Source organism: Aptenodytes forsteri, unplaced genomic scaffold (assembly GCF_000699145.1).
Source record: "Aptenodytes forsteri isolate BGI_AS27 unplaced genomic scaffold, ASM69914v1 Scaffold297, whole genome shotgun sequence".
Taxonomy (NCBI): Eukaryota; Metazoa; Chordata; class Aves; order Sphenisciformes; family Spheniscidae; genus Aptenodytes; species Aptenodytes forsteri.
In genome coordinates, this window is record NW_008796167.1 from 160,852 (window position 1) to 182,053 (window position 21,202).

At 45.1% G+C, this 21,202-nt stretch overlaps 1 protein-coding gene across 1 annotated transcript in view; it reads right to left on the reverse strand.

The window, feature by feature from the left end:
- The window catches only part of TPCN1 (two pore segment channel 1), a 49,236-nt gene extending 28,068 nt beyond the window's left edge, over positions 1-21,168 (reverse strand). The window contains exon 1 of the mRNA XM_009287513.2: positions 20,438-21,168. Within this exon, the coding sequence (XP_009285788.1) occupies positions 20,438-20,549 (112 nt within the window). The 5' untranslated portion in view covers positions 20,550-21,168. The remainder of the gene's footprint in view (positions 1-20,437) is intronic.
- Positions 21,169-21,202: the final 34 nt, after the last annotated feature.

Here is a 21,202-nt window from a genome sequence, read left to right on the forward strand (position 1 = left end):
TTAATACAATAAGCAGGTCTCCTGGCTCAGGAGATCTGTGCTGTCATGTTCGTAGCATACTATCAGCAGTCATAAACTATAAACAGGCAGCTAACATCTAGAAGTCTCTGAGGATGTCCAACCCACAAAATAAAAGTGGGCTTGCTAAAGGAACACTGCCTTTTCACATTTAATGGTAGGAGAGACCGCAGAAGAATGGAGTACAGGACTACTACAGGCAAGGGAAACCAGTCTGAGTATAGAAGCTGTATAGTACACTAATAGCAGCAGTCAGTATTTTTAGTAGAAAGCCTAATTTTTTCAGAGCTCTACAGAGTCATTAAACAATGCATCTTTGCAACACTCTTTTTGGTGCAGATAAGTACCAATACTCCTCTGATGAAAACAAACAGCAAGATTAATTTTCTATTCATATCCCATAGATTGATTTTGAAACTTCTAAGAACGGGTCTGTCTCATCAGTAAAGCACTATAAAACAATGAACACTTGTACCAGATTTCATAACTAAAAATTTCATTTAAAAAATACAATTCTACTGCAAAAAGCAGCTCCCAAGCATAGCTACACATACATAGTGCCCTTCCCATGGGAGAGCTACGCAGGGCATGTATATAAACTCCAGAATACTTGCCATTTTTTGCATTCTACAGCTTCAGTGCTATTAAGACACATGAAAAACATGCACGAAGACAATTATTGTTCAAAAAGGGAATATCAGTTGGTTTCTTCTTCTGGGACTGGGATTTTTATTTTGCACCTTTGACAAAGAATACTGAGCAGAGACCCCACAGAAGCGAGACCTGCTTAGGGCCACGCACGAAACCTGTGGTGGAGCTGTCCATGCACTCAGTTCTCCAGTTTCAATCATTACCCAAACCACATGGTTGTTCTTGCTCTCAGTAGAGACTTCCCTCCTCCAGTGCCTCATGTTCCCAAAGAGGGTACATGTAAAATTGATCTTGCCAGTGCAAAAGTGCTGATTTCCCCCTTTTTATGAGCACAGAAGCTGTGATGTGGTAGCTTGTTCTCTCTGTCTTACGAGAAGTTGTCTGAGAGTGGGAAAAAATTACAATGAGGTTCTTTTCCTCTCCCATGACAGCATGCTGAAAATTTGCTGCATCTCTTTGCTGTGACAAAATAATTCTCATCGAATTACTGATTCAGTCTTTCTAGAACACCCTCAGGAGTGGGGAGGGAGTCCATGCCAAAAACTGCACCCATCGAGAGAAACGGCACTGCATGCTCCTGACAGAGGCAGAAACCCCTTCACCGATGCAGAGCCACAGCTGCCTTTTCCACCCTCAAATCAAATTAAGATAACATTTATCTGGGATTTGTGAAGACCTTCCAGACTGCATACTCAGATTGCTGAGAATTCTGCAGCATTTAAGCCTATTTCTCTTCCTTGTTTCCCCCATACCCTTAAAATACCACTCAAAATCTGGACAAATGTTTGAATGAGGCTGATTCCTCCCCCACACCCCTTTTACACCTTGAATGAGCACAGTTCTTGAAAAAACTGAATGACAGAGATTTTATTTATCTATAGAACTGGAATGGCAGTCTTCTGAGTTTGTTTGCCTTTTAACTAAAAGATGACAGCAATATGCAAAAATCAGAAGCTTTATATTGTGAGCTCTAAAAAGTTCTTAAATGTTATTATTTACGAAGCTTTTGTATGTGTTTCAAAGAGACAGACTCCCTCAAACTGCAGCCTGATAGCAAAAACCTTTTTGCATTTAATGCTTAACAGAGTTGCAGAAGGAGCACATCTCCATCAGAACCTGGACTCACTGCTGAAGATCTTTACTGCCCAGAAGACAAGTTATTTTCCAATCCTCATTCCCATCCTAACAGATTGTTTGCTGCCAGACGAAACACACTGTAGCCCCGTCCTGCCTGCCTTCCCCTCCGTGGGGCACTAAGCTGGGTCACGGTAGAGGCAGAGCACAAAGTGGCATCCAGCCCCCAGCCTTAAAGGCCTCAAGCGTTACCATGGACCGGCGCAGAGCTGTCAAACACCCCCAAACTTTGCTGAGGCGCACAAGTAACTGGTACATCGGAGCAGAGAGTGCCACCTCTCCCTGTCACACATAACCTGCTGTCCAGTGACACCCAGAGCTATATGTGCCATCCACGATGTCACCTGGACAGCTCTACAGCACGTCACCCACAGCTCCTTCATTATCTGGTGGCTGGGGCGAGGCTGCAGGATGCCTTGCTCAAACCAAGCAACAACTGTGAAGGCACTAACAGGAGCCGGAGTTCCAGGCCTTTCCATAACTCACCTTCAAAACACAGCAAGTGTTCAGAGAAAATCTGAGTGTGATTCATCTCTCACAGTTCAGGGGATATTGAAAAAGCACAGAATCAACACCTTGGCTGCACGAGCTCTTTTGGGGAAGAGGGAGGGACATATTAAGCAGGTTGCTTGCAATATTACTATGTTATTGGAGCATTACAGTATATACAAAATTTAAGAACATCAAAACATACTGTGGTCAAATCAGCAAAGGTTTGTAGCATTAAACAAAACACCAAACCACTGTACCCTACCAAGAGATGCCCAAACTACCTTTAACCCTGAAGCAGTTCTTTCGCAAAGACCAACCTCTCTTTGAAAAGGATCAACACTAGGAATAGATACACTGATTCAGTCTTTCTAGAACACCCTCAGGAGTGGGGAGGGAGTCCATGCCAAAAGCTGCACTCATCGAGAGAAACGGCACTGCATGCTCCTGACAGAGGCAGAAACCCCTTCACCGATGCAGAGCCACAGCTGCCACAATAAAAACCCAGGACCCCCCTCTGCATTTCACACAGAGGACTCGCAGCTGAAACAGAAGAGATGTCCTAGTGAGATCAAGGTTGCGAATACGAAACAGCACTCAAAGATGCAAATCAGAAACAAAAAAATAACTCTAGAAACCAAGATGTTCTCCTCCTGTCTAAACCAGACATCATCTTTCTAGGCACAGACAACAGAAAACGTACTGGTGAAGTGTTCTGGTGGGGAGCTGCATTTTGTGGATCAGCTCCTTCCCCATCAGGTACCAGAAGGTTGATCTAGCATCCCTGAGGCAACTGCATCATCTGGGTAATAAATAATAATAAAAATAATAATAAATTTGAAAAGCAACCCTCTGACTGTTTGTTTGGCAGCCCTCCAGCTAGCTAATTTCCTCAGCTGCTCCCATGATAACAATGACACAGACTAATGCAACCTCCGCTCCGCTCAGCTCGTGCTGCAGAACATCCCCGACGGCATTTACCATTAGTATCGAGCTCAATGAGATAGGAGGATCTCTCCACAGGACTCCCGTAATCCTCGAAGTAGATGGCAGGCGGCTCTCTCCACCGCATGGCAGCCACCGCGTCGGCCAGCGGGCACACTTGCGTTCAGAGTTGGGGAGAGGGAGACAAGTCAGAGCTGAAGTTCCTCCCTCCCCTTCGAAAGCTGATCCTCAGTCTCGCAGCTTCCTCAAGGGAAAGCTACACACAAAAGATTTTCCTCTGCTCTCTGCAGAACTAAATGTTTTCTCCCCTCCCCTCTGAGAAAGGTGGCTCAGACTTCAGTTAAATCATTTCTCTATTGCTGTCTTAGCGGCAGGATGTTTCTAAGCGCAAGTTGTTGGAGGGCTTAGCTGCGAGACAAAGAGCTTTTAAGCATGAGCGTGGTGGTAAAGCAAGGCTTCATGTGCCACGCTCTCTTATTTTGGCATATAGCAGAATTTGCTCACCAGCGAACATGAACAACTAATGGGAAAGGAGTCAAAGTGCTGACTAGTCACAGCAAGGAGTTTCCCCCCACCCAGCAAAAAAAGAAAACAGATATTTGTGAAGTTCACAGTACAAGGGGCATGACAAAGTAAACGAACTGAGCTGTTCGCAGATGGCAAAGCTTCCTTCCACACTTGTGTAACTTATCCCAGACGTTCCCTGAAAAGGGAGAGAGGGAGGGGAAAAAAAGAAAAGAGGAAAAAAGAAAAAGCAAAACCAGCTGGCTGCTTACACAAGGCATCCGGAACGATACTGCCGGGACTCCAACATTTCCATTCAGTGCAGCAGAGCATGCTCCTGTGTAAATAGTTTCCATATGTCATCATTACAATAAAAACCAAAAAAACAAAAAAGAAAGAAAGAGAAGGAGCATAAACTTTCCCCAGCCCAAACCTCTCCCTTTGCAAAACAAATTCTCTACTTAGGGGAAGGACAAACTCTCCATTGGCTGAGAGAGCAAACAAACTCCTCTCATTCAGAGGAGCTCAGGCGGCCACGGGGGATCTCGAGGGCAGAGCCGAGAGGGGAATAAGGGACAGAAAACATTCACAGGAACGAGGGAGAACTCACCCTTCCCAGCTGGGCTATTTTATGTCAAACTGAAGTCAGTTTGCACCTTCCTTGTTTGATCTTTGGTGTCTGCATTTGTTTTAATAAATAATAATAATTTTAAAAAATCCAACAAACTAGTAACCTCCTACAAATTCAAAGAGTTATAAACAAACTCTACAGGGTTTGTTTCCTCAGAGTTCCCCCAGTCTGGCTCTCATTAGCCTGTTCACCAGATGTTCTGCTTTCTAGATAGCACACACTTCTTATGGCATTACACTGAAACAGACTGAGATGCCTCTAATTAGCTCCTCAACTGACTCCAAAGCCATGTGCCTTTACCAGACTTACCGGGCTTTCTCCTAAAAGGTTGAGGAAGGTCTTCATGGGGCTGCTAGTTGCCATCCTGTCCAGATAATGCTACTTTAGAAAGTATCCCTGTGATGACAGAACCCTGCAAACTGTGTGGAAGCCAGGGCAAGTGACATAATTCAGCAAAAATATTCTTATAGTTAAATCTGTCATTCATACTGTTTACATGTCACGTGTATAGTCAATGTAAGACAGTAATATGTAAGTTACTTGTCTAATGTGCAAGTAATATTTCTCTTGACAGATGAAAAAAGAAATGCGAAGGACACATGACTTGGGAGACAGGACACATCTTCATTCACATTGCCTTACAAGGTTCCTGCAAGTGGATGTACCAAATAGAGCAGCAAGAGAGAAAAGTAAGCCAGGCATTACCTCCCGCAGTCGGGAAAGGTCAAGCTGTCCAGGGCACACGCCCCGAGCAGCTCCAGTAACCGTCTCAGACAACCGGAGACATGCAGCTGATAAAACACACTGCAGTGCACCAGCCACTGGGCCACAGAGGAGGAGGACAGGGCAAGAGAAGGCCAAATTGTCAGTCAACCATCAGATTCCTTCTTAATTAAATTTAATCTGGTACCAACTTTGTCCTTTCTTTCCTTCTTGCAACCTTGCTTGTAAGAACTGCTGTCTTGCATTTACCCCTACCCTTATAGTCATTATTTCTTCTTTGGAAAGAGGCGTGAACCTTGTTAGGGAACACACTTGCCAGCTATGTTTTTTCACGGGAGCACTGCCTTTTTCTATTGGAGCTGGACAGGCTTCCAGGAGTGCGGGCTGTCCAAGGCAAATGTGGCTTCCTGGAGTTGAGCAAACGCTTTACGAGTTTGCTGCAAGAGTCCACACAGACATGCAACCCGACCTTTGCAGCACGAGGGTCTCCCTGGCAGGCTCCAATCCCTTTGCAAGCAGGGAAAAGGGCACAAAGCACTCTGTGATTCACTCGGTTGCAGACCCTTATCGCAATGACTGCTGCACCATTTAACTGGAGCCATTCCTTTTCAGGCTTTGCCGCATTCTTTACTGCCACACCACCTCTGTTTCTTATACCATCCATCTTGACTGCATTCGCGTCTAATTACCCAAACTCTGCTAGTCACAGAGCTCATGCTTTCAGTTTAGAAGAAACATAACCAGGCATCCAGCAACACTGAACACGTGCCCATGGAAGAAGGCAGATCCCAGGAGTATCAGAGCTGCCCACGGGGTTCCTGGACCTCCTGACCTCACATACAAGACCTGTCCCAGTGCAGGATCCCTGTGCTGGCTAAAGCTGCCAGCTCCCTCAGTGACTGCTCCCTGAGGCTGCAGCGAGGATGAACAAGGCTGCAAAAGGAGGATGGCACTTGCTTGTCAAAAACAACCAGAAACACTTCTCTCTCCCGGAAAGCCCATATCAGCTGAACTGCATGGAGTGCCCACTACAGAAGATGCAACTCCATGGAAAAAAAAAGAAAGGAAACGAAGTAGATGGCTACCCTTCCCCAACAGAAGCTGTACAGGCACCTTCAGTCCCAAAGCCAAGATTTTAGCAGCACTACAACACAATCCAGGCAAAGCCCAGAAGCAGCTCTGGCCAGGAAACCGCAGGATCCTGAAGTGTCAAGTGTGTTGGAGTTGTACCAGCACCAACGATGGCATTTTCCCTTCCAAGTGATTACATGCCATGTAGCTTCACCTCCAGAGGATTTATCTTCTCTCCCCGCTCCAATGCGGTTGATAAGGAACTGCTCCTTTTCTTTTCAAGTGCTGAGGCATGAACATGCATGAATTTCTCTCTTCAAGGCCAGACTCACCTACCCGGGAGAAAAAAAGCTGGAAGCCGCCTGGAAAGCACAGCTGGTTTGGCACTTGGCCACACATTTCAGAGGTGAGAGAGACAGAGAGTGAAATCACTGCCTTTACTGCCTGACTGCCAGTTCAGCGCTGTGCCAACAGGAGCATCGCAGGACTGATCTTTGCAGCCCAAAATATCTTAGCACCCGTCCTGTTTTCAGGGGATGTTATGGGAAGGGATTTAACAGCCGCAAGGAAGTTTAAACAATTTACTATCAGTTTGTTGCCTAGGAAAAACACGGCATCTCCAACAGAGTGCAGTGCCAAGCCCTTCTGTTGCAAGAGAAATAATATACTACTGAATATTTCAAGTCAGCGTAACTGAGTCATGCTCTTCCTTAGAGACGACGGCACAGCAGAAACATATGCAAAGGCCTCAGGGCTCTTTGTCTTACTATATTCTCACAGCACTCGCTTGCTGTGAAGCTCAACAAATAAAGTCACTTCAGCTTCCTATTTAACACAGAAAAGTTTTTTTTTAAAAAAAAAAAAGGATGTTGCCACTTCCTGCTAGTGGTAAGAGGCGACTGAAGTCTACCGTCCTCACCTTTATTCGAGAATCCAGTGAGTTCCTACGGCATCAGCACGAGCTCACTTCATGCTATCATCCACGACACTACAGGGAGCTGAATCCACATGAAGTATGAGCAGATGTCCCTCAGCATGGTAAGCCACTTTTTATATATTATTGCCTCTTATCAATTGTGCTGCCTATCTTCTTATATTGAAGACAACTTAAGCCCTTCATTGTTTAATTAGAGGATCACTGTATCCTTGCTAACATCTGCACTGCACGCATGTAAAAACCCTGATGCACAAGCTAAACACAATGACAGAAGAGCTAAAGCATGGTAGGAAATTGTTTTGTCTCAGCAGAAGCCGTGCCTCCAGCTAGCTCTTACTCTGAGTGGGTCAGAGCCAGTATTTAGTTAACCGTTTGCTGTGCGGCTCGCTAACCGTTCGAAACAGGGGATGAGCTATGACGATTCACTCGGACATTTACTTCCTGCACCACCCTGCTGGGGACAAAAAGAGACATTTGTACGGAAGAAGAAAAAAAGTAAAAGGCTTCTAAGAAAATAAGGATGAGAATAATTTTACCTATCTACACCAGCCAAGGTCGGTTGGTTGGAGATCCTCATCTGTGCAGTTTACTGCCTCGTCTCTTCAGGGCACCTGCTCTCCTTTGATCTCAACCCTGAGTTACCCTGGGACTTGATTTTTTCCTCTTGCAGTGTTATGTGGGAAGTTCTGACCGGAAAATGTTTGATCGCTGGACAATTTTCACTCCTGAATACGTAGCAGCAAGAGGCAGAGGGACAGATCCCTCCCCTTCGGGATGTTTGGGATCCACGATCAGGTTAGCGAGAGGCTTCAGCGGCTGAAGACGAACTGATGGATGTTTTGTCACCCTCGGAGAGACCACTTTGCCCTGACCCCTAAAAAGCCTCCCAGAGCTCACTAGTACACCAGACCACACGGCTCAAAAGCCTCTGCAGCAGTCAATAGTGAAACGGAGGAGGATCACTCCTCGAATCACAGAGCTGCATCCCAAGAGTAACGTTACCTACCCCACTAGCTCTTGCTCCTCAGCTGCATCGCCTTCCAGCAGCTCATGCAAACCACCACATGCCTAAGCCCTCTTCCACAAAGCTGCTTTCTGACAGATGTGTGGCTAAATCCTCCTGCATGAGAAAGTCCGTGAAATACCCTAAGGAGAGCCAGAACCAGGCACTCGCACAATCTGAGACCGTATAACACAGGAGTACCTGCTTCTTAACATAGCTGCGAAGTCAGAACCAAAGCATTTTTAATCAGTAAAACTCACATAAAAGGCAAGGTTGTGCTAGGAAAACAGAGTTAAGAATCTCGCTTGTGTGTTAAGCCAAATTGCTGCCGGTTTCATATCCTTTATTTCTGATCTTAACCAATGAACCTCCATACCACAAAAAGGAGAATTCAAAGCCACAACAGAAGGATCATCTACAACCGTACATTACCCATCCTTTTAGCAGCTAGTATGCTCTATAATCTTATCAGTCCGATCATATCACAGCAACAAAGGCTTTACAGATACAGAGATAAAATTATTCTGTAACTGGAATTAAATATCCCAGCCATTGAGGGGGTCTGTGAAACAACTAATTTTGAATGGAAAAAACAATTGGAAATAATAAAGTTTTTGCTGAACCCAACAAAAAAAAAAAAAAGACAAGTTCTGCCTAAGGGTATGGCTCATGAGAGAGGCCAGACATGAAATACACACACACACACACACTCTTATAATTCATAATTTTTGAGGAAGTAACAGAAAGGGAAAGAGACAACATCAGAATCCCTCAGATACAGCATTTCTTTAACACATCCTGTTACATGAGGAATTTCCTCTTTTTGTTCCAAAAAGGGAAACCAATGCCTCATGGTTTTAACATGTTAAAGATCTGCTTTAGTGTCGGTAACAACACAACGTCAGCATTTTAAGAGCACGTTCCTCATTTTAATTCTTCAAAGCAGAGCCTTTGGATTTTCCTGATGCAGCTTGGAAAGATGTTTGATTAAGCTGCAATCTGGCCTTTTTAACGAAAGCGGTGTGCTGCCAGGTCCGACTGCCAGTTCCAGCCGCCAGCAGCTCTCCGGGGAAGTCACAAAGTTAGCAGTGGGTAGCAGAGGGGAAGCGCTTCCCTTATGTGAGAAACCAGTATTAGTTTGGGCAACAAACCTCCCGCATGGCCACCCAGTGCTGGAGCAGGGCTAGAACGGAGTAGGCAGTAATAAGGTATATGCCATACTGACCTTTCTGCCCTAAAGAGACAGGGATAGCAAGGAAATGAGATAAATTAAGTTAAATAACAGTGACCTGGCAAAACTCTAATGTCTTACCACAACAGGCTGAGACCAATGAAAGTTATTTATTGTGGTACAGTAGTAAGAAGTAGGTAATTGCGTTTTGTGGTGTTAGAAAAAGACTCCACCGCACCTGTTCTTGTGAAATACAACACTGCCACATCTCCTCTGCCTCGTCATTGTGTCTCAGCCAGGAAAGAGAAGCTGCCAACTTCGGCAGAAGATGCATGTAAAGGAATGGGGAAAACCCCAGCCTCTAGTGCTGCGTAACTGCTCTTCATTAAGAAAAAAAAAAAAAAAAAAAAGACTTCTGCACATTTGGTAGAAACCGCTGCTGGCAGGAACTGAAGAAGTTACATGTAGTGGCTGGAGAGGAAGGAAGGAGTTAAACCATTAGTTTGACATCTGCAAACCAGCTGCCAGAGGGCTCTCCCTCAACTGGTCCTTACTTCAAGTCCTACAGTCCTCATACAGAACCATATCTTCAGAAAATGGACAATTTTGACTTCAGAAGTCTTCAAGCACTGTAGAACCCTCTCCAACTCTTACAAAGTGGTTCCAAACATTAACCACACTGTCAAATACATGCCGTATTCCTTGTCTGAATTTCCCCAGCTTCAGCCAACAGACACAATTCCACTGCTACCCAGTTACTGAAGCTACCTTCAAGCCTCTTGGATCTTGGATGAGCTTGGAACAAGGGCACTAGAAACACGCCAAGCATGAACACATTGATTACTCTAGAGCTAGCACGGATGACAACATCACCTACATACCTACCCTAATCATTATTCCTATGGGAAGGACCAAGGAATACACTCACCGTCTCAATGGACAAGTGTCCCACATGCTCACTTTCAGCTCAGTTGCTCATGAAATCAGACTCCGCTCAGCCTCTCTGCTCGCCAAGGCAGCCCTCTCCACCCTTGCAGATGCACGACCCTACAGTTGGTCATAGCAATACGCACGCGGCTCGCCTTCATCCATCTTACTAAGTAGTTCTAATCACTAAGTTCCCCTCCTCACTCTTACTATGCCCTCAACCTATGGCATCTCCTAACTTGATCAGAAAGGCTTCTTTTTTTTTTTCCTTCCAGATCAGAAAGAAATGTTGCAGTTGGCAGAGGGACAAACTCTAACCCCTGTGACAGTCTCTGCTAATAACGTACCTATTCACTAACCAGCCCCAATAACCAGTTGGATTTTGAGACCCGTCCATCAGCCAGTTTGCAGAGCCATTAGCTACACAGTGTTGATTCATACTATTCGCTTCCGCAATCAAAATGCCGCACGGGTGCCAAAACAAATATCTTCTCAAAACACCGTCAGTCTATCTTGTAACCTCACAAAATAAGTCAATGCATCACTTCAGGTTCATATGACGCTCGCTTTTGCATAAAGCCACACTGATTGACATGAAAAACTGTGCTTTAAATCCAGATTTTAGAAGAGCTATTGCTCTATTATTTTGCCTGGAAGCCTTGTTTGGCTGGCTGGCCTGCAATCTCCCACCTGCTGAAACACACCTTTTGGGGCTGGAAGAAAGTCACTATTCAGACTGCCTCAGCTGCAGCCTTAAGGAAGAATAAAAAGTCATCTGCTGATTTTTAAACGCCTACCTTTAGAATCAGCTCTTTAATCTCTACTTTATTCACTACGGGAATGGAAGAATAGATCATACGATGACCAGGTCATCTGGCTTTTCAACAAATACAGAATACATACAGTATTTCTTGAGCTTCCCCGTAGCATTATTGACCAGTGTTCAACCTTGAATTCCTAACAGGCCGATATCACTCAACATGTCTTTTTATTTCACAAGTCCTTTAGAGCACCTTTAACTCCGCTGACCACGTTTGTCTTCGTGATTTTCCTCCGCTCCCAGTTTCTATTTCTTCGTTTGCTATATAGCGGTGCAGCTGCTTTCACGTTAGCCGGGACAGGCATGTCTGTACTGTGACTTTTTGCTGCCTCTCCAACAGCTTTAAAGCTTCCATTAGCATTCTTGTTTTGTATGCATTTGTGCTCTCTCAAAGTACATGAATAATTTTCAATGTTTTGAAGTCTTCCCCTTTGCAACCACTAGAGATAGGTCCTGCCACCAGCCTTGTATTTGAAAGGAACAGGCTTTGCCTTGGTGACTTCTCCCCTGAACCCCGATGCCAAAATTCTCCTTAGTAAGTTGCTTGTGAGCAGTTACTTAATCCAGGCAGGACCAAAGCGGTCACTTGTTTGCACCTGCCAGCAGTTCAGGAAAAGCAGAACATTTCATACTACTTGCAGGTAGCGAGGCAGAGCCACAGAGCAAACCAGTCTCAGCAAACATTCCTCTCTTCAATCACATTTCCAGTACTTCTGGTCTGCTCAGCACCCTGGAGAAACAATGTTCCTCTCTGCACCATGAAAAACAAGCAACTGGGCAACAAACAGCAGCATTTTCCTATTTCTGCAGTGACTCACCACTACCAGGCTCACTAAATAACCAGCTGGACATTGCTGTTTTGTGTTGTAGGAACACTGCGTCTGCAAGATGGATTACACCACAGCTCTTGTGCCTCTCACCAGGCACAGATCCCCTCCAGCCAGGGTGACAGTGCCGCAGGAAAAAGGGGACAGACTGTGGAAATACTGTACTAGTCAAAACTTCTGCCCTTACACTCTTCCTTTGGAGCCCCACGCCTACAGCCAGCGGCCACAAAAGCCCAAGCCGTGGAGGATGGCATCCCTCCTCCCACATCTGATTATACTGTAAATGACATAGCCAACTCACCAGTACAATTTGATCCTGGGGAGTTTTTAGTGCTCCCGCTTGCAGGATTGATCACTTAGTCTTAATTCTACAGGGTAACTAAACTTCATTTAGTTAACGAAGGGCAGGAACATATTTGTGCATTCTAGTGAAATCCTTTACCAGGCTACATTACTTTTGTACAATAAACTTTCCCAAATCCGTTGAGGATAGTGAAAGTGTTCTCAGAAAAACAGTTATAGTTGGAATAAAATACAGATGATCAGACATCCCCAGATGGCAATATATACACACAAGCGTGTGCTAGGCAGTCATATAGGAAACACGAGAGTAAAGTGTCCATCTCCATAGAATCAGCGGGTTTAACATGGCTGTGCACAGAGATACATCCTAAATTTTATTCCCCCATGTAAGCAGGAAAAGAAAAGCCTTTTGTTCCAAACAGATACCACCAGATCGTGATTATAAAAGCAGCACTGGATACAAGCTTCAAAGCCCCACACTATGATTCAAATCACAGCAGTCTCCTCTTGTCATCCTCAGGATCCTTCATCAACGATACAGTGCTGCGGTGGATCAACACAAACACCTTTTCTGCCTCCCTGTCTCCCAGATGAAAAGGCCAGCAGTACAGGTGCACGAGCTTCCTGCCGAACTGCTCACTAGAAGCAGATGGATGAAATCCTAAAGCTGCTCCTACAGCTCTCCATAAAGAAAGCAGTCATGTAAAAATCAAGCATCTTCTCAACATGCAAAAAGCAATTATGCTAAAGACACGGGGAGAGCCCTGCAAGGTCCAGATCAAAAGCCAGAGACATTGGAGGCAAGAGAAAGACCTATCAAATTCACCGCACTTTTCCCAGCTTAAGGATCAGAAATGGAGCGTTCTGGCTCATAAATTCTACTTCCAGCAAATTCAAGCTTAAATCCCCTGAAGGCAATAAGGAAAAGGCAATCAACAACAACTCTAACCACTTCACAGATGCTCCTGTTTAGTTTATACAGCACTTCTTACAGCATTCAAATGGGTAAAATGGGATTTCAACGCAGGGGGGCTGACGGCAGCAGGCAGGATTCCTCGGTGAAGATACCAAGGGCAAAGGAAGTTCTGAGAAGCATCATATTGGTTATGATGAGTGAACTCAGCGTGCTCAGCCTTTGCTCATTTTAATCTGCCAGTAAGCAAGCTTGGCTAAACTGAACATCCTGCATCTACAGTGCCTTAAAAATCCACAGGAATCACAAAAATGAGGGGAAAAACGAACAAACTGATGCGTTCCCTGGGAAGCCATGAAAAACTAATCGCTATTTGTTTCCAACTGTTGTTCCGCTTCCCGAGCCAAATGTTCCCAAGTCAGCTGCGGTGGCTGAGGAGTGACCGGTTAGAGCTGGAAAGTTGTCGATTTAAAATTGCAGCTTGAACACTTTCAAGCTCCTTAACATCTTTTATCGTTCCAGGACCACCTGTTCGAAAAGCGGAGCCCTCCGATGCCATAGCACGTGCCCTCACCCCAGCATCTTCCAACCACAGCAATCAGCCTGGGGAGAAAACACTTAGCCTAGCCTGCTCCGCTCTCACACCACAAAGATGTGAGCTGTGTACTAGAGAAGAGACACACGAAGGGAACGGGCTGCCTCCCTCAAAGCATCAAGGTCATTACTCCCGTCTTCACGAAAGGAGTGAGAAGAAGCTTTCAGACTCCTCACGCCCCTCTGCAGCATCCTCCCTAATTCACAGTGAGCGTGCATGAAAGATGATATCCATCGCTAGTGCTCCGGGAGATGACAAAGGAGAAAGAACCATTTGACTCCAGGATAATGGAACACTAACCCAAGTCTTCTTTACCTTGTATACGCTTTTACTCGCTCAGATTTCAACAGCATCGGGCATTCAAGACAAAATCACTAGGATTTTTTTTTTTTTACTGTGCGAAAGAGTCAACAGTGCAGAGATTCTGTTTGACAAAGCATCCTACTGTGAAACACACAATGTGTGCATTGTGCGAACCGATCTCCTGCAGGGCTAAGAAAACAAGGCAGGCTCGAAAAAAATACACAAGACAACTGCAGCCCACAATACCTCCTGGTACTTTACTCTGCTCATGGTTTTTCTTCTATAGGTACCACATTTACAGAGTCACGTTGAGAATGTCTCGATACAAATGCTTTTGTGAGTTCTGGACAACACAGTGCTGTTTCTCTTCAATCAAAGGTACCAGCTCTACCCTCTCATTATGGCAAGTATTTAAGCACAGCCAAGGCAGTCGGTCCTGCCTTGAAACCTGAATTCTCAGGATAAATGAGATTCCAGGGGATGATGCATTTGGAACTTAAAAGCAGAAACACATTTTCCACTATTTCTAACATCGTATCAAAAGATACCCAACATCTCCTAAAAAGCACCATTTACCTCCTTTCTCTGAGTTTACAGAGCTCATCACCCAGGGAAACGAATTGTACTGAAGGAGAAAACAATAATCTCCTTATGTTTTGGGTGTTCATTTCCCTTTCCAAGATTTTCACCCCTCACTCATCTCAGAGGCAGTTTTGCTTCGCTTTGCTTACTTAAAACATTCATTATAAGTCATCTAGGCCAGGAAAGGATTAGAGAAGCACTGGCAGAAGTTGCAAAATGCAAGGCTGTTAGGTCAGAGAAATGAGACTTTCAGAGGCATAAACAACAATCCATCACCAAATTACCACTTGTGCTGCAGAAAAAAATTCCCCTCTATATAAATTTCAAGCAGATACATATGAAGAAAAACAAATCATGCACAGCAGTGCAAACCAGCACCTCTTCATAACAAAGTAATGAAGCCTACCTGTCCATTTCCACGAAAGGTGTAATCTGCACTTCACAGATGAGACGTGTTAACCACAGTGACGTTAACTGACTTACCCCAGGTACAAGAAGGAGCAGCTTCAACAGTAGAACTAGACTGCTTCCGAAAATGAGATCCCAGTCCTGTGCTTTGGCCATGCTTCACCTCTAAACGCGGCAGCGGAAGCACTGCTACTGGAACTAATTAAAGGCAAATCGGAAGAACTAGGAGCCATGACGCGAGAAATGTCCTGCGTAGCATCCAGGAAAGCCACCAGATAATCCAAAAGGCTGTTTGAGAGCCTGGCTGTCAGAGATCTCGGGATCTGCCAGGTCCATGGCAAGCGTTTGCTTGTTCCCTCGGTCCCTATTTCTTCACACCAATTAGCTACAGCATTTCATAACTAGTGCCCAAGTCCAAATAACCACCTTTGAAATCCTTTACTTTCAACACAAGGATCAAAAACTACAGATCCTGAAGGATTTATTAAATCTACTAGACGGCTGACATTTAAAATGCCTACTTTCCTTCACAGGTAGCAAAGCCAGAGTGTTTTCACAGCAATTAAAGTGGTTCCTCAAGAAGCACAGCTACTAAGAGATTGTGTGGTTACAGCATGTCCCCACAGGGCAGGTATTTATTCTTTGTTCGTTCCCTCAGCCCATCAGAAAATGTACCCTTGTTTTACACCTGGAAATCTCTTTCATCCACAGACGGCACTAAAGGAAGCGGCAGTAGGGAGAAGGCAACAGAGATGTTTGAAGAGCCGGGACTCATTGACCAGATGAGCTGAAGCTGTGGGCTACGTGGACAGACTTAACTTTCTCTCACTGCTGATACAAACATGTTCTGGAACCAGGTCCAACACAGAAGAGAGTTATATCACTTCAGGTTGCATTGATTACGGAACACATAAAAATGCAGGCAGCTCATATGTCTCAAACGAACAACGTTAACTGCCTCCAATCCTGGGCCACCCCCAAAAGCATATGTCTACCTGTGGATTAATAAATGTATTTTAAAAAAAAAAAGACGAGTTTGTTGTATACAACATCCGCTAATGCCGTAATTAGGCTCTGTGTCCGGAAACATCACGAGTTTCCATCAGCCAATTACAAAAAGAACAGCTTTGCTGAAAGCCTCTTCATGCATTTCATCAAGGAACTGGGCCGGCGTGCAGAAGCAAGGCAAGGGAAGAGGCTCTTCCTCCAGCAGCTCCAGGAAGCACAGCACACGCCACGCTCTGTTTTAGAGGCACAACCAACGGTCTCGGAGGCGGTCACTGCTTTCCTTGGCCAAAGTCACATTTCTCACCAAGCCCACCTTGGGCAGCCCCTCCAACTTCACCAACAGTGAAATGTCATTTCCTTCACACACTTTGGGCCACCTTCTCCTTCACAGCAGTGCACAGGCACGTGGGCACATTCGTCAACAATTCTCTTCCGACCCAAAAGGCCAGGCTGGCTCTAGTTTACCTGGCAATTTACTCTTCAGGCAGCAGAAACCAAGATTGCAAAGGCTCAGCTGAAACCTCAACATTCAAAGTTATAACTTCCCATTTTCCAACAATCCTTCTAGAAAACATCGCACTTCGCTGTTGCAGTTGCTCCCCCCACCTCCCCACACATACACAATAATTCATTTTTACCTCAGTAGCAGATGCAGTTGCTTTCTTGTAAAAACCCAGAGTTTAAAGATGACTTCTTCCACTTGCCATAATCCATTGTGTGGGAGAAACAGACATACAATATCATATTGTTCCCTGCACAACACTTTGAGCTGTACTTTCTGCTCTGAACACACTGAAACTCCACTTGAGGCTACAGCAATTTCCATGCAGGAGGCAAAGGAGAATCTTGTATCTGATCTAATACAGGGTAAATCAATGTGCACTCGTTTATTGCTTATAGTTCCCATCAGCTCAAGGAGAGACACTGTCCTAGAGTTTCAAGGCTATCCACGCTGCCTTTGTATATGGAAAACATACCTCGCACTTTTGAGATATTTTGAGAACCCTGTTTGAACGCTTCCCAGGAGTTCAGGTGAGGGACTGGAAATCACTAAACCCCGGCTACTTCTCACCGTTTTCAGTACGCGATTTTGGGAAAGGTCACGCAAGGATTGCATCCCCATTTTCGCCTTCTACAGAAATTCAGTTAATATTAGTCATTCACCTCAGACGGGTGCTGGGAAGCTTAATTAGAGTGTGTACAGCACGCAGAGATTCTCAGATAAGATGTACTAGGGAAGGGCATCATCATATTAATTAGCGTGGAGTCAAGTGACGAAAGCGCTTCTCTCCGTCTCCTTCAGCTGTTGGAGCTTGAAAGAAAAATTACCCAGCACCACAGTCCTACATGTTGTAGTCAGGAAACCATTGGCACAGGGACCACGTTTTTCTGGATGTGGTCTGCATTCCCCTCAACTTTGCAGGATTCTGACCTTTCGCTGTGGCTGTAAACGGGAGCTCCCTGGAAGATGTGTATCCCAGCACAAGCCAAGGGAGGCAGAGTCTTAATATTCCTTCCCATGCAAGTATTTTCTCCCATTAAGTGCTTAAGAGCTGTATGATTAGGGAGATTAACTTTTGCAGCTGGACATTTTCTTTAAGAATGTCATTTTCCACACAGTCTTCTCATTTAGCTTTCTTTTATTCTAAGCCCAAGACATTCACTTACCCAGAAGAGGACTCTTCTGCAAGGTTCGGAAAGGAATACACTCTTGCACTTCAGTCCTTTCTTTTTGCATCTGCAACAGGCTTGCTTTCAGAAAACCCTGTTACTACTTATTTCAACCCGGTAACTTGTCTGCATTTCCAGACAATCAACACCAAGAGTCCAAAACTACAAATTCATTTATCCAAGGACCTGATCGTAACAAAGCTACATCGTGGATCACTTTTTTTTTTAAAAAAAAGCACAAGAAGTTCCTTAAAAAACATGAGAGTTGATACACTGAAATCACACAGATACACAGCACTTAGCGAGACGGTTGTGACAGGCTGGAATATGGATTAAAATTTAGAGAGGTTCATTGACACAGCAACACAAAACACGAGTGCAACTTAATTATTATCAACCTCAGACGCATGATTTAACATGAGGGCAGTTACACCCACTTTGTCTTTCCCTCGGTGTCACCTGGGAGGAGGGTGATGGGTCCTTCACTGCAAACAGTCCCAGCTGGTATCTGGGGACACACTTAAATAAAAGCTCTGTGTTTAACCTGCCACCAAATCCCTAGGAGTCGATGGTCAGGCACAGTAAGAAGTGAGCTATTCCTCCAAATTCTGGCTGAATATTCTGAGAGTTTAGGCGTAAGGAAGACAAAACCAGAAGGAAACAGCCTCTTGACCTTCCCTGTCCCCATGCCCTCATCATCACCCTGGCAGGCTCTCCTTCTCCTGAAAAGGACTTCTCTCATACTCTTTTTCCCTGAAAAAGACAGGCCTCTGAATAAAAACGTGAAATTATACAGTTCTGTTAATGTCACTTCAGTCCTCAGCAGAGAAGTGGAGGCAGAGCAGAGGGGAAACATTTGAATTCCTCACAGCCTCCATGAGACACAACTTTTCTGCATTTCACAGTAGATTTTCTTTGCAGGCAAAGAGGAAAGCCAGGCTACATGTTCTGTTTTTTAAACAAGCTTACTGTTGCAAGTGATGGCGTTAGTCTGCTCACTCACTAATTTAAGCTTCCCGCTTCTCAGAGATAAATGTGCCTTTCAAGTTGTTTATGCCAGCCTTCCCTTCTTATCTTTCATCCCACTCCCGCAGTACCCACCGACTTCAGAAGGCTCCGTATCATTCAGTATCACTTGCATAGAATAAGCTTTATATTTTTTCAGCAAATTCAGCTTTAACAGTGATTAAAACATACAGCAAAATAACGGGTTTTCAATACCAAGAGACACTTCGTTCGAAGACTTCCAGGAAATGAATTCTCAAAAACCACACAGCGATCTTTTAAGAAGCACAAAATTGGTCCCTAAACAATTTCCCTGTATTTCAAGGGAAGCAGATTGTGGAATATTTTTATTTATTAATACGTTCATTCGCATGCTTGTGCTTTGACAGTCGTGTTGGCTTTAACCAAATGATAAACCTCACACAACTTCTTCTTTAAAGGGATGGGAGGCGGGTGGAAGAAAAAGATGAGAGAAGAGTGATTAAAATTAGTCACAAGAAAGCCTATAAATACACCAGTGGACAGAGGAAGCATTCTCTCTTCTATTTAACTTAAAAATAGAGCGCTAAACTTTAAAAGGCAAACAGACGCAATAGAGCAGATGCAATGGAGCAACGATGCAGCGGAGCTTAGAGAAAGTCAACTGGGCAATTTAGCCAGGGATGTGTATTGCAGGGTGGGAGAGGAGGAGGAGGAGGAGGAGGAGGAGGAATCTTCCTTGTCAGAAACCAGCTACTGGCTCAGGAAGTCACAGAAGGAGGAAAATTAAGGGAACCCATATGATTGCAAGAGAAAAATCAAATCACAGAGTCACAGAGGCAGTACGGAATAGAGGTATAATGTAGAAAAAAGGGATGCCAGGCCAGGAAACGATTTATTTGGTGCAAATGTTAAGCTTGTGGCAGCAAGGGCTTGAATAGGATCACAACACCTGTGCACACACCTGCAATGTCAACTGGAAGTCAAAGGGATGTGTTGAACAAAACTGCTCAGGTACTTTCAGTGAGGTATAACGTAAAACAGAAACTCACTGAACATGCTCAAACGCATCTGCTGTTCCCATCTCACCTAGTGCAGGGCGATGGCTTTAACGAAGATACACCGAGGAGAAAGCAATGCTTCTAAGAGACGGTGGCTTTTGTTTTCCCCCTCCCAACGCCCATAGGCTGGCTCTGTCCCACTAAATACCTGGGGCTAACAGGAGTATGAACATACTGTCTAAAAGTACTCCAGGTTCTTCGATAAGAATACAATAAAGCTGTTAAAGGGATTTATCAACATGCATTGCTTTCCTTTTTGCAAAAATCAGAATGTAAACTAGAAATAGGCGAAACAACAGTTGCAAAGGACAGATGCTTTATGGCGCTAGGAAAATACTACATGACATAATTGCAGCTGCTGCACCTGACAGCTCGGGCCAGTGGTACAGCACGGCGGGTCAGTGCCAAGAAAAGGAGATGCGCTGGGCCAACGTGCAGGAAAGGAGAGTTGAGCTTAAGGACAACAAGGTCACAGGTTATTACACGGAAACCACAAAAAATGTGTGTTAGAAGCAGCATCGGTAGGACCCGTCCATCCAGTGTCCTCCGCCCTCCTGCTGTAAACACGGGGGCTGTGTGTAAACAAGCAACACAATAAGCAACTTCCTGATCTGATTTTCTCAGGGGGCTGCCAGGACGCTGAACGACAGCTCTGAGAGTTTCAGGTCCTGGCAAGCGCAAGAAAGAGCAACCGCTGCAAAGAGAAAAACAAGCGAAGCCGTCACAGCAGGCAGGAAACAACGACAAAGCGATCTTACTTTCGTTAGGCAGCTCCTCCCGATCCAGGTCATCAAGGGGGGCTGAGGCGCTGCTTCCACTGTCGTCCAGCGTGAGGATGAGGGGAACGTCATCATCCATGCTCACAGCCATCCTGTCCCTTCAGAGGCTCCTACTCCAAGAACTTTAAATAACGCCTTTTTCAGTTCCACTTGTAAAACGCTTATGTCAAAAACTCTCCCCGGAAAGTCTTCCATCGGGGGTGTCCTCTAGACATAAGAATATAAAGGTATGTGTACTCATCTCTGGAGACCACAGTTCAAAAAAGGATCTAGTTATTTGCTTTCGAAAAGCAGCGCAGGATGCTAGACTCAATGGCAGTGTTTATGCAAAAGCTAAATTCAAAAAGTCAGGTCTGGGCTGCCTGTTCCAGTCAGCGCACGGCTCGCAGTACAGCACGGAAGCAAAAGAAAGTGCTTCTTGACAAACTCCTGACCGCTCGGCACAAGAAGCAGGCGGGCGTGACGCATCCGGAGCCAGCATGATGCTAAGTGTCACCGTCACACATGGCTCTTTCCCCCGTCATGCCAAAATGCCTCGCTCTCAGGTGGGGAGGGGAAAGAGGGAGAGAAAGAGGCCAGTTTGAGTCTGCACACATGAAGTTCCCGTAGGCTTTTTTACTGGGTGATGTCACTGTCACAAAGTCACGGGTTTCTTTAAAAGGTGGAGGAAACGAAAAATCAAGCAGGCCCCGGACAACCTTACAGGGACGCTCCACAGCCGGTGCCGCCGCCCAGCCGCTGCTC